The 13,388-nt window shown below is 34.6% G+C and overlaps 1 protein-coding gene and 1 long non-coding RNA gene across 4 annotated transcripts; both read left to right on the forward strand.

Annotated features, from left to right (window-relative positions):
• The first annotated feature begins 2,781 nt into the window (after positions 1-2,781).
• LOC145819573 (uncharacterized) lies at positions 2,782-3,302 on the forward strand. The gene is made up of 2 exons (XR_014360322.1): positions 2,782-2,845; positions 2,972-3,302. It is a non-coding gene; the product is annotated as an uncharacterized LOC145819573 (long non-coding RNA).
• Positions 3,303-4,617: 1,315 nt separating this feature from the next.
• On the forward strand, positions 4,618-12,566 carry LOC114323463 (disease resistance protein RPS2). 3 transcript variants are annotated; one of them, XM_082914564.1, is made up of 4 exons: positions 4,618-4,832; positions 8,486-11,500; positions 11,576-11,809; positions 12,270-12,566. In XM_082914564.1, exon 2 carries the CDS (start codon positions 8,847-8,849, stop codon positions 11,178-11,180), a length of 2,334 nt encoding a protein of 777 aa, XP_082770690.1. In that variant the 5' UTR covers positions 4,618-4,832; positions 8,486-8,846; the 3' UTR covers positions 11,181-11,500; positions 11,576-11,809; positions 12,270-12,566. The 3 variants fall into 3 exon arrangements, with proteins under 3 accessions (XP_082770690.1, XP_082770689.1, XP_082770691.1); XM_082914563.1 differs by lacking the exon at positions 12,270-12,566 and having other exon boundaries at positions 11,576-11,936; XM_082914565.1 differs by lacking the exon at positions 12,270-12,566 and having other exon boundaries at positions 11,583-11,936.
• Positions 12,567-13,388: the final 822 nt, after the last annotated feature.

A 13,388-nucleotide genomic window follows, 5' to 3' on the forward strand; every position in this document is an offset into this window, starting at 1 on the left:
ACAATTAACTTGTATGTAAACATAGAATATTCTATTGGAATGAGTGATGGTGGACATAAAAGTAATGTTGGAAATGAAAATCATGGAGTAGATGCTGTAGATGTAGAGCAAGACTACCATACTATAGATGTAGATGAAGAGTACCATCAGGACAATGTTTATGGGTTTAGTGATGAGGATAGGGATTGGAATGCAACTGCTGAGGATGAAAACCAATCAGATGCCAATGAGATTTTGAGTGATGATGATAATGAGTGCTCAAGTGATGATGCTGAACTTAGTGATTACCAATCTGGTGATGATGAAGTGCCATATTCTACTACTGATGATGATTATGATGATGAAGCAGACTGTCTAGATGATGAAGGGATGAGGTTTCCAGGCATGAAGTATGATGGTACCTACAATGGGAAAGAGCCATATATGAATCAAGATGGAGAAGTTGTGTTGGAAGAAGGGATGATTTTTCCAGAAGTGAATACTTTTAGGGCTACATTAAGGGACTATACAGTGCAAACTGGTTTCAAGATAGTAAGAGACAAAAATGAGAAGTCTAGAGTAACAGCCCATTGTGCTGCTGAGGGCTGCCCTTGGAGAATTCATGCATCTCCACTTCCAGATGGGATCACCTACAAGATTAAAACCTTAGTACCTACTCACACATGTAGCAGGATGAACACAAACACTGAAGCTACATCAGCTTGGATTGCTAAAAAAATGGTTGAAAGTTTTAAGGACAATCCACACATGGGCTTAGATACCATGCAAATGAAACTGAATAAAATGTTTGGGATTGAGGCTTCAAGAATGCAACTGTATAGAGCCAAAAGGAGGTGCAAGGAGGAGCTGGAGGGTGATCATGGGAGCCAATATGTGTTGTTGCCAACATATGCTAGTCGAATCAACAAAACAAACCCTGACAGCTTGGTTGTCATAAATTATGACATACCCTCTACCCCAGTCTCAGAAGATGGAGAACAACCAGACCCTACCATTCCTCAATATCCATTGTTCCAAAGAATTTTCATATCATTTGATGCAATGAAAGCAGGGTTCATTAATGGATGTAGGCCATTCATAGGGGTAGATGGGTGTCACTTGAAGGGTCCCTATGGTGGTGTTTTAATTTCAGCAGTTGCCTTGGATGGAAATAATGGCTTGTTTCCATTGGCATTGGCAATAGTAGAGGGTGAATGCAAGGACAGTTGGTCTTTTTTCTTGCACAACTTGAGAACAATCATAGAAGATGCACTACCTTCTAGACCATGGACCATCATGTCTGATCAACAAAAGGCACTTTACTGACATATTCAACAACTACTTTACTTACATAATTACAAATGATTCTCTAATTTTAAACTTGTAATGCTTAGTAATGTTTCATTGTTTTTATATGCAGGGCCTTGATAAGATTGTGAGTGACATTATACCGGAGGCAACTCATAGAAGATGTTGCATGCACCTATATAACAATTTCAGAGCCAAATTTCCGGGTTTAATTTTGAGGAAGCAATTTTGGAGAGCAGCAAGGGCTTACAATCAGATGGAGTATGATAAGGCTATGCAAGCCATTAAGGACCTGAACAATGATGCTTGCATTTGGTTGCAGAAGGTTCCAGTTGAAGGAAGGTCTAGGCATGCATTTGATGGTAGGATTAAAAGTGATCACATCACAAATAACATGACAGAGTCCTTCAACAATTGGTTAGGAAATTTGAGAACTCAGCCAATTTTAACTATGTTAGAGGGCATAAGGTGCAAGTTGATGGGTAAGTTTCAGATGAGGTACCAAAAGGCAATGCAATGGAAATCTAATGTCACATTGAATGTGAAGAAACAGCTTGAGGTCACATAGAAATGGTCAAGGACTTGCACAGTGGAGTATGCAGGAGGCAATGAGTATGAGGTGAAGGATAATGAGGGGGTTAATCACATTGTCCATATTGGGGAAATGACTTGTGTATGTAGACAGTGGGAAATATCTGGTCTTCCATGCAAGCATGCTGTGGCTGCAATTTCTCACAGTAGGTTAAACATAGAAGATTTTGTCCACCCCTACTATTCTAAGTCAACTTACTTGAGAGCCAATGGTGGAATGATACATCCCATCTTACACCATAGCATGTGGACACTTATACCTGGGGACCCTTTACAACCCCCACCACTGAAAAGATTGCCAGGAAGGCCAAGGACTTCAAGAAAGAGGGCTGCTCATGAGCCACCAGCTGGAACAAGTCAGACCAAAAGGTCTAGTACCTTGAGATGCAAATGGTGCATGCAATTTGGACACAACAAGAGAACTTGCCAAAGAGGTCCAGTCAGGGGTGAAGCATCTGCTGCTGGTAGGGGCAGTGGCACATCCAGTGGTAGAGGCAGTGGCAAAACTGATGGCACATCCAGTGGTAGAGGCAGTGCCAAAACTGCTGGTAGGGGCAGTGACAGATCTGTGAGTAGGGGCAGAGGTAGAGACAATTCAAGTGGGAAAGGTAGTTCAGCTAAGAGGGGCAATGCAAGTGGTAGAGGCAACTCAAGTGGGAGGGACAGTTCAGCTGGGAGGGGAAATACAACTACAAGAGGAAGTTCAGCTGGGAAGGGAAGTTCAAGTGGGAGAGGCAAGGGCAAGGCCAACCATGCACAAGTGAGAGGCAAGGGCAAGGCCAACCATGCACAAGTAAGTTTTTTGTATTTGTTTTGCCTTTTCATTTGTGATTTTTATTTGTTTTCTATCAATTTATGATATTGATATGCATATTTATTACCTTACTTTGGTTTTCAATTTAGGATATTCCAAGAGGGACCCCCCCCAATGCCTGCTGAATGTGTGACACAGGTCACACAACATCATGTTAGTTATGAACTTACTTATGAAGTTACAATGAAATTAGCTAAGTTGTTGATATTTGTTTGTTTGTGACACAGGTCAGACAACATCAATTTATTTGTTTGTTTGTTTGTTTGAGTTTTTTTGCAGATGACTTAGCTAAGTTGTTGATATTTTGGGTACAAGGATTAACATAGGTTGAAGGTATAAAATATATGTTGCTTGACTGTATAGTTAGTGAGGATCATGTTCCACTTTTTTGTATTTTTGTAGTGGACATGCAATGCTAAGAATAGCAATATGATGATGTGGCCATTTTTGTTTTTTTGTAGTGGCCATGAAGTATTTTATAACTGATGATGTAACTGAACATATCTGATAGGAATGATGTAAGTAAACTACTTGAACATATTTTACAACAATCATGATGTAATTAAACAGGTGCATATTTATGGAATGGTTTTACTTGCTGTTTAGATTATGTTTACAGGTCATTATGTTATTCAAATGAGATGTGCATATTTACATAATGCTGAAATAACTTCATCATATTTATATATGGTCCATTACAAAACATATTGCATTACAAACATAAGGTCTATTACCAAATATTACAAAACCTTACATAAGGGCCATTACAAAAGGGCCATTACAAAACAGTATTACAGGGCCATTACAAAACAGTAGGTGAATCATTACCATTACATTTTTAGAGCAACCATTAGGGAAATCAAACACATCACAAAATTCATGATCATTATCATCTTTATAAACCCCATGTTTGCTTCAAGTACTTGCATCCTTGTTTGCATAGCCCCCATTTAGTTCATTAAATTCGTTGCAGGACTTTCTTCTTCATAGGATAAAGTGTGTCTGTTAACAGTTGTTTGAGTGTCTTCCATCATCATTTCTCCTCCAATAGATGAGTTTACTGGTTTGCACCACTCCCAGAATCCGCATTTCCCATTTGGGCATAAATAATACAATTTGCCTCTGTTTTTTTCAGATTCAGTGACTTTAATTGTTGCTTTGCTCCCACAGTAACAGATCTTGCTTCTATATTTCATCACCCCTCCTCCATTACTTGATGATGATATATCCATCCAGTGAACCTACATTCATGAAATGTGAGAGTTTTAATGCATTTTCAGGACATATATTGATGGGACATACCTGTGTTTGTGTTTCATTTCTCAATAATGGATCATAGTTATAATGCATTTTCAGGACATATATTCATGGGACATACCTGTGTTTGTGCTTCATTTCTCAATAATGGATCATAGTTATAATGCATTTTCAGATGCAAATTTTTTTTTTTTTAAATAGTTAATGTGACTGGGAACATATGTGTTGTGCTTGTGCTTCATTTCTCAATAATGGGCATAGTTATAATGCATTTTCATATGCAATTTTTTTTTTTTTAAAATAGTTATTGTGACTGGGAACATACCTGTGTTTGTGCTTGGCCCTTTCTTCTTTTTGTTGTTCTTTATTTTTGGTTGCCTCTTTAAATTTTTCTCTTCCACTTGGATTTACTGAAGTGAAGCTGGAGAGACTCTAGCATTTGCTATATATAGATGGGTTGAGGGTATTATGGGCATTTTATTGTTTACATTTGATGACATAGGCAGGGTCTGTTAGGGGTTTAAACGGCTGTCAACTTTTGGGGGAAACTTGACAATGTCAGGTAAAGTAGGGGGTGTTACTGTAATTATTCAAACCACAGGGGAGGTCCCTGTATTTGTCAAAAACCTCAGAGGAGGTAAATGTAATTTACCCAAAAAAGACAAACTTGAAACACCTACCATAATCTTCATAGCAACTCGTGACCCAAGGCTGAAAGTCTGTGAAACCTAGATCCTCCTATTCTTGATCGTAGTTAATTTATTTGTTGTAATCTTTGTCCACTTTTGTAGATCAAATTACACACGCGTAGTGATATTAATTGTGGTTGAAGGCTTGATTTGTGGATTCTTCACCAACAAAGCTGGATTTGTGGTTCCTCCAGGTAAACCCCTCTTCTTTTTGGGTGCTCCTAAACCCCTTTCTCTTACACCTCTTTTGGATTGAAATAATAGTGATTTGAAAAGAAAAGAAAAGAAAAGAAAATTAATTCCTTTTATTCTTAATTCTTACTTGTTTGGATTACTAAACAGGAGAGAAATGAGCAGAAACTGAGAGAAATTGATTTCTCTCGGAACTTAATTTTGTATATTAACAAAATTGCCCATCTACCTACAAAAGAAATAAAAACATAAAAATGTTATTTTGGTAATATAACTTGTTTCCAATCTATCCATTAAAGCAAAATCACTATCTTTTCTTTGAAGGGAAAGTTTGAAAATAAAAAACTTCCAATTTCATCTTGTGTATATTAATTAACTTTTTAAATTCAACCTCAAACAACTTTTTAATTTGAAAATTTAGCATTCAGTTTCTCGTTTTGTCATTTATCACCTTAAACTCATCCCTAAATAAAATATTCCTTTGATTTCTCCAATATATATTTTTTTAATTTCAATTTTTAAATGGCATCATCGTGTGTAAAATTTAGATTTATACCATAAGTTACTTTTAATATCTATCCCATTTAAATTTTAAAAATTCATTTCCAATCCAAAAGTACACCTTTCATGTATCCCATTTGTACATGTGCAAATTTATCTTTTATATTATATATTATAAATAAATTACAAAACGCAGTATGGTCATGGAACTCTAAACTTCTACTCAATTTTATTTTATTTTATTTTTTTTTCCAGTAACTAATTGGCGTTCTCCATTTTATTTAACAACATAACTTCAATTTTTTTGATAATTTAAATATATTTCTTAAGGACTAAATGTGTTAAAACTCTTTCCTAAATGAAATATTCATTTGATTTCATTATATTTTTTTGGGGTAATTTAAAATTATATTTTTGTGTTTTTAATTTTCCATTTTTATATAGTAGTAGTGCGTGTAGTTTTAGATGTATACCATCAATTACTTTAATATTTATCCATTTAAAATTTTAAAATATATTTCTAATCCAAAACTCCTTTATCATATCCATTTTGTACATGTGTAGTTTTTTTACTATATTTCTAATCTAAATATTCATAATTCTCATATCTCATTTGTACATGTAAATTGACTAATAAATTGATAAAGTTGTAATTCTTACAATTATTTTCACTAAATTCTTGAACACTTCTAAGAATTTTTTTTTTTTAATTACTCCTCAAGGTGTACCATTTGAATTCATTTAGTGGCCATTTGGGAACCCTAGTAAAAAGCTGTGTTTCGTAGCTTCACAAAAGCGCCATGCCACAGCAGCTACAAAAGTAACAAAAACCATTTGAGAAGTGTGCAAAACGCAGGGTGTGAAATTACGTAACTACCCTCCATGTTTATATCTTGAGCGTTAGGGCAAAATGTAAATTTCTTAAGTTGGATGGAGTATTTTAGTCATTTTATTGTGATTTGACATTATAAACAAATATTAACTCAAAAAGCAAAAAAGCAACTTTTTATCAACTTTTCAAATTACTTTTCAAAAAAGCCAAAAAGCTTGGTTAAAAACCAAAAGCCAACTTTTAACCATGTTCCCAAAACACCCCTAACATATTTGAGTAACACAACATATTTCCTAGTCTACCTTTTTACTTAAAATATTATATTTATTAATTGAAACTAATATACGGGAACTCAAGTGATAAAAATAGCGAAACATGCTTGCAATGTTTAGGAGATATTTATTTTGTAAATTCAAATTTAGTAAGACTTCTTAAAGTAATAAGAAAATGTACTTAATTGCAAGTCAATATGAGACTTTGTTATTAGTGTTCATAATTTTTGAGAATTTAGTAATATAATATTGAATTTTAAGTCTATCATTTGTAGAATATTTTTGTTATTACAATATGAAAGTGTTATTCTCTTATAATTAAAAAAAAAGAGCGATGCCTATTTTGATGAAATGACACGATGATTATCGATCACACACTGTAAAGGGGGTAAAAATTAGACATATTTTAATTTTGTTAACATAAATACACAATTTGGAAACTTATTTAGAAAGAGTAATGTTATACCAACTATCAAATCTTACTTATTGATGTGACACTTCTTATATCATCAAAATGGGTCATATTTAAGTTTTTTCAAACTTTGATTATTGCATGACGCATCGATTAGTAAGAAAAGTTCATTAAATCTGTAAGTTTGTATAACACTTTCTTTTCTCATTATGTCATTTCTTTGCTCCAATTGGTCTCAATACACCTCACCTTGAAATAATGACTCGCTTGTTATGTCACTTCTTTGCTGCAATTGTTCTCTCACCTCACCTTGAAATAATGAAAAGTTACTGATTTTGTAGAAAAATGCTATACAAATCAATAATTTTACAAATTTTTCTGACTAACTGATGTGTCATGCAATAATCATAGATAGGAAACTAAAACAGGACCCATTTCAATGATATCATAGGTACCACATCAGTAAATAAGAAAAGTTTGTAAGATTTCATAGTTTGTACAACATTACTCATTGAGAAAGATGAATTTAATAAAGGCAATTACTAAATCAAGGCTCATTATAATGTCACCTTTCTTAAGAAGTAATTCACACCAATCAACTCATTAGATTGGATTCAAAATAGTTTCTAATTAATTCCCACCGAGACGCAGAAAAGTCTAACATTGCCATTTCAATAACAAAGAAGTGGCCCAACTATAAAATTAACAAAATATTTTCTGCTGCGAATTGAATGCCTATTAAAAAGTCTGTAATTTTTAATAGAATGCCTATTCTGATGTGTCATGTAATAATCAAAGTTTGAAAACTAAAACAGAATCTACTTTAATGATGTGATATGTGCAACGTCAGTTTGTAAGATTTGGTAGTTTGTATTGCATTTTTTTTTTTTTTTTGGCTCATTGAATTTTTGTGGACTGCACCACTCCTTGGAATAAGATGTGGGCCTTCTTGGCAACATTTACACGAGAGAGCGAGAGAGAGAGAGAGAGAGAGAGAGAGAGAGTTTCAATTGTTCTCTTTCTCCAATGCTTTATGGCCATTTGTGGGTTAAATGGCTTAACATAGTTTAACATTTTAAAATTTCAGTTTTGGATTAGATAAATATTACTAAATAATTCTAGTAGTGTTGTATCTTTGGTCACAATATCAGATTGGCAGGAAAATTAGCAAAACAGTAATTACTTTTGCTGTATGTTACATAGTGAATTTCATTTTTTGTGTTTTGAGTAATCTTATTTTGTCTGAAAACGCTGAGAAGGATTGTGATAATGTTCTTTAGTAGACTACAAGAAGTTCCTATAAGCCCTTTTTGTCAAATCTTAAGTCAAATCACCCGTCTCCAAGATGCCTTTCCATAAGGAATTAACTGTATGAAAAGAAAATGAGATTTTTATCATAATTAGTTCAAGAAAATTTGGTCCTGTTAGTGTTCGCTATTATTTTTGCACTGTTTATAGCACATTGATTTGCTATTCTTCTATTACCGGCAACTCAAATATGTCCTTGATAAAAGAATTGAGGTGATATTTGACATTAGCGTGAATTAAAGATGGTAACTTGTATGGTTTGGCTCTTAATCCATCCTTGCTTTTATTTTATCTAAATGATTCTTGCTTATTTCAACTTTTCTATTACAGGTTCTGAGTTTCTTGATGGCTGAAACAATTGCTGTAATAGGAGCAGCAGCAGGAGTAATGCAGGCTGTGTCCCAAGCTAAGCCAATATTTTGGGATCCACTCATGACCAAAGTCAACCTTTAAGAAAATGTAGAGGAGATTCATTATTATTTAAATGATGCAGTCAACAATCTAGTTTCTGTAAAGATGGATTTCAAGAATGAAGTCGAGAGAAATAAGATGAAGAAGCCATCTGAAGCTTACTTGGAATGGAACCACAGGGTGATGAAGATTGAAGAAAAAGTGGAAGAATTAGTAGCCAATTATAAAAAAACCCAGCAAACGTTTTAGTTTTCCCTCTCGTTCAGGTTTCAAAGAAAAGATGAAAAAGATGTACAAAAGAGTAATCAATCTTCGGGATGAGGTCGATCAAATTAGAGAGAAAATTTTGGTTAATCGACCACCAGAAACTGTTAAGAATATGAGGGCACCAGATATCAAAAAATTTGAAACACTTCAAAAGTCACTAGAACAGATACTGGATCTGCTGAAAGGCCAGGTTAAAGGGATCAAAATCCACGGGCCACTGGGGATTGGGAAAACAACCATAATGCTCAACTTGAATAACCACGAACAAGTTGCCAAAATGTTTGACATAGTCATCTGGCTCAAAGTATCAAAAGAGGGGAGCAAGGAAAATTTGAGCAGGAAGTGTCAACAACTGGATATTGTGCAAAGACTACAACTCAAGATGGGAGACACTAGTAATGCTGATGAAGTTTCCCAAAGAATACTAATGGAGTTGAAGGACAAGAACTACTTGTTACTTTTGGATGATGTCAAGGATGATGTCAATTTATATGAAAGAGGGATTCCTTATAGCAACAATCGCAGCAAAATAGTATTGACGACCAGGCTGCATCATGTTTGTTCCTCAATGGTGAAGAAGGAAATTAAGGTGACGTATTTATCTACAGATGAGGCATGGAAGATGTTTCAAGATGTTTTAGGAAGCCCAAAACTTGTTGAAAATCCAGAAATTGGGCCACTTGCATGGCTAGTGTGTAGAGAGTGCGGTGGGCTTCCACTCTTGATTCAAAAAGTAGCAAATACTTTCAAATTGAAAAATGACATGTACCTTTGGAGTGAGGGATTGAATAGTTGGAGGATGTGGCCTGAAAAAGAATGCCAAGGCATTCGAGAAATGTATAAACTGTTGAAATTTTGTTATGATGACTTGGATGAGGACCGACAAAAGAAATGCTTTCTTTATGGTGCATTATATCTAGGAGGCATTGACATAAACACAAATTCTTTGTTGGAGTGTTGGGCAGCTGAAGATCTCCTTGGCAATGATCATGGCAAAACAAAGACAAGTGTCATGACTGCACGTTGCATGTTGAATCGCCTTATGAATGTGTCATTACTTGAGGAAGGTAAGAGTGAGAATCACGTTACAATGCACAAATTCATGCGACAAGTGGCCTTGTATATAGCAGAAGATGATCCTGAATGTAAATGTCTTGTACAAACAAATAGATCATTAAGAGAGGCCCCAGATGTGAAATCTTGGAGTGACAAAAATAGGATCTCCTTGGGTGACAATGAGTTGGTTTGGTTACCAGATTCCCCTTGTTGTACCATGCTTTCCACACTCTTCTTGCAAAAAAATTTGGATCTGACCAAAATCCCTAAGTTATTCTTCAAACATATGAAAAATCTTCGAGTTTTGGATTTATCTCATACTGGAATAATTTTGTTACCATCATCAATATCAATGTTGATTAGTCTCAAAAATCTATATCTAAATGATTGCAAAGATTTAATGGAGCTCCCTTCTAACATTGGTGAACTTGCTCAACTTGAAGCACTTGATATTCGGGGGAGTGGAGTCAATAATATACCACCTCATATTGAAAAATTGATCCATCTAAGACGTTTGCTAGTATCCTTCACCAAGTTGGGAAATGGAAATGCCACTCAAGAGGTAGCTTTTGGTTACAATATGATATCAAAACTATCTAGATTGGAAGAATTGGTCATTGATATGAAATCACCTGAGCAGTGGTCCAATGAGGTGGTAGAAAATATCATAAAAGAAGTGGCTTCATTGAAAGAATTGAAGATTTTGAAGTTTTGCATCTCCAACAAGGTTGTAGATTTCATAAAGCTAGTGAATATGAATGTCCGTATATGCCTTTCTGAGGCAACAAGTCTTCAAAGTTTTATGGAAAGAAGTTCAGGGAGAAATATCCAAAGCATCAGGTTCTTTCAAATTTTCATTGGTTGCCAAAACTCAGAACATCCTGAAATTCCTGACTTCATCAAGTATGAAAGGTATATCAAATATTGCAATGGTGCAGGAAGCAATTTTCCAACTCTTGATGTTCTTGCTCGAGCTAATGCATTTGAATTGGTCAACCACAAGGATATCAAGCATCTATCAGACTTTGGAATTGCAAGCTTGAAAAGGGTCTTAGGTTGTCTGGTTGAAAGTTGTGATGCAATTGAAGCAATAGTGGGTACAGTGGACAGTGCAGAGCCAGTACTACCAAACTTAGAGGACTTGTACATAAAGAATTTACCGAGGTTGGAAAGCATTTGTAAGGGCCCAATGCAACCTGGAAGCCTAACCAAATTAACAACTCTACATCTGACAAGCTGTCAAATGATGGTTAAGATTTTTTCCTCTAGGCGTGATTCAACAACTTCATGAACTCCAGCATTTGAGAATTGAAAAGTGCCAAGAAATTGAAGAAATAATTGCAGAATCTGACATGGTTGGAAATCTGAATTTACTGCCAAAGCTAAAGGAACTAATTCTCCTTAAAATGCAAAAATTACGAAGTGTTTGCGCAATTGAGTCACTGGAGTGGAGATCCTTGGAGAAGATTGTTCTGTTTTGTTTAAAGTACCTTTCAACAAAAAGAATGCAGCAAAGCTGCAAACTATTGAAGCAGAGCAGCAATGGTGGGAAGCATTGCAGTGGCAGAATGATGAGGCCAAAGAACGGTTTCAAAAATTATTTACCTTCAGGTGATGTTTCAATCTTTAAAATGTTTCATCTTCATATTTTGTGCAGTTCCTTGCCTAACTTTAATTTCTCCAAAGTCCATAGATCTCGCAATGAGGCTACTCTCTGAAGATGGTCGTATGAGCTTTCAAAATCCAGCAGCACTGGATCCTTTTCGCCTTCACTCTTTTGAGAAAAATACTATTTGTGTCATGAAGTTTCCGAGTTAGTTTGGATGCGATAGTGTTGTTGTTGAGTGCTTCTTCTTGTGTTTGTTCCTTCCTGATTGTGTTCTTCTGTGTTCCTTCTACGCTGGAGCAACTTTACATCAGGTATTCATATATGAAAATAGCTGAGCTACTATTTTCTGTTTTGTTTAATGTTCTACAAAACAAGACTCTTACGAACTGACCATGTATTATTTGATTTTTTATCTAGCACACTTCTTTGTGTTCTCTAGTCTTAATCTTAGCCGCTAATTGGTATTCTAGATCATCTTCCATACTATCTGTGTGACTCTAGATATGCACTGAAGTAAGACAAGCAACGATTCTCTCCTTGGCTCCCTACTTGGTGGGCCATTGGGCCCACATTTGGGCCAATTTCGATGATCCGAACCGTTCACATTTTAGGATTTGTCGAGTATATCATACTTGTAAAAAATCAAGTTCATCGAACTAAAAATCATTTATTAAAAAAAATTTAATAAACTGTTTTATTTTTAAATAAAACTTTTAGTTTGATGATCCGAACACGTGATTTCTGATATCCAATTGACTTGATTTTTTACAGGTATGATATACTTGACAAATCGTAAAATGGGACGGTTCGAATCATCGAAATTAGGCTCAAAAGTGGGCCCAATGGCCCACCAAATAGGGAGCCAAGGAGAGGATCCTTGCTCGAAGTACGACCTCCTGCAAGCAACATGACGTGATAAAGCGATGGGATTTTCCTATAGAAAGAATTTCCGTAAGATTTTTTCAATTTCTAATCATATGCAAAAGTACCATGTAATTTAATTGGTCAGATAATATTTTTTAACATGAATTAGTTCAATTTTGAGGTTTTAAGCCTTTCCCCATCAAACATGAGGTATAACTCAACAATGCGAGTCATTTTGTTTGGCTAACTTTTCTAAGTCTCTTTGTTATGTTTGGATTTTAGATTTTGAATTTTTGCCAATAAAATTAATATATAGGAAAAGAAGATGTAGTGAAAATAACTTCATTTTTTTTCCTCTGTATTTTAGTTTGGTTAGGAAAAAAAAGAAGAAATGAATAAATATATTGGTTTAAAAACTTTTTTTTTTTGTTTGTTTAGTTATTCATAAACAAAATTTAATATGTTGAAGCAATTGATTTTGCTAAATAAATCCAATATCTAAATATAGACTTAATTTTGTTGTCTTTTTTTTTTTTTTTTTAATATCATAGTTTTCTGTTTTGTGGAGAGAAGATTAGAGTTTCAACAATATTTTTGTTCTTATACGCATATTTATAGTAAGGTGTTTTTTAACAGAGAGTGTGTGTTACAACATTGTTAGACAGGTTGAGGTGAAAAATTCTGAACTTGTATTTCTTATTGTTCATAGTTGATTTTTCTTCTTCTCTCCTTCATGGACATAGACACATCCGTGTTTGTCTTATAATTTAAATCCTAAACGGTAAATATATTTGATATGCCAACTTCAACTTTATTAGAAAGGCAATGTGCGAGAAATTTAGTCATACATAAATGATTGAATCTTCCTACGCTACGCTGCAGAATGAAGAACTTAATTTTCAAATTTAATTTTCCCTGAGCATTGCTCCTAATGTAGGCTATAAAAGATTTCCCTTGATCTGTAAATAATTGCCCACTTTACGATTTTATTGTAGCATAGATTCATCTGGATATTTAAATGATTTC

The sequence above is a fragment of the Camellia sinensis genome, chromosome 2 (assembly GCF_055761805.1).
Source record: "Camellia sinensis isolate YWXY chromosome 2, ASM5576180v1, whole genome shotgun sequence".
NCBI classification, from domain to species: domain Eukaryota; kingdom Viridiplantae; phylum Streptophyta; class Magnoliopsida; order Ericales; family Theaceae; genus Camellia; species Camellia sinensis.

Excerpts from the sequence above, each read along its gene's own strand:
- LOC114323463 (XM_082914564.1), top strand. The coding sequence starts at position 8,847 with ATGAAAAAGATGTACAAAAGAGTAATCAATCTTCGGGATGAGGTCGAT.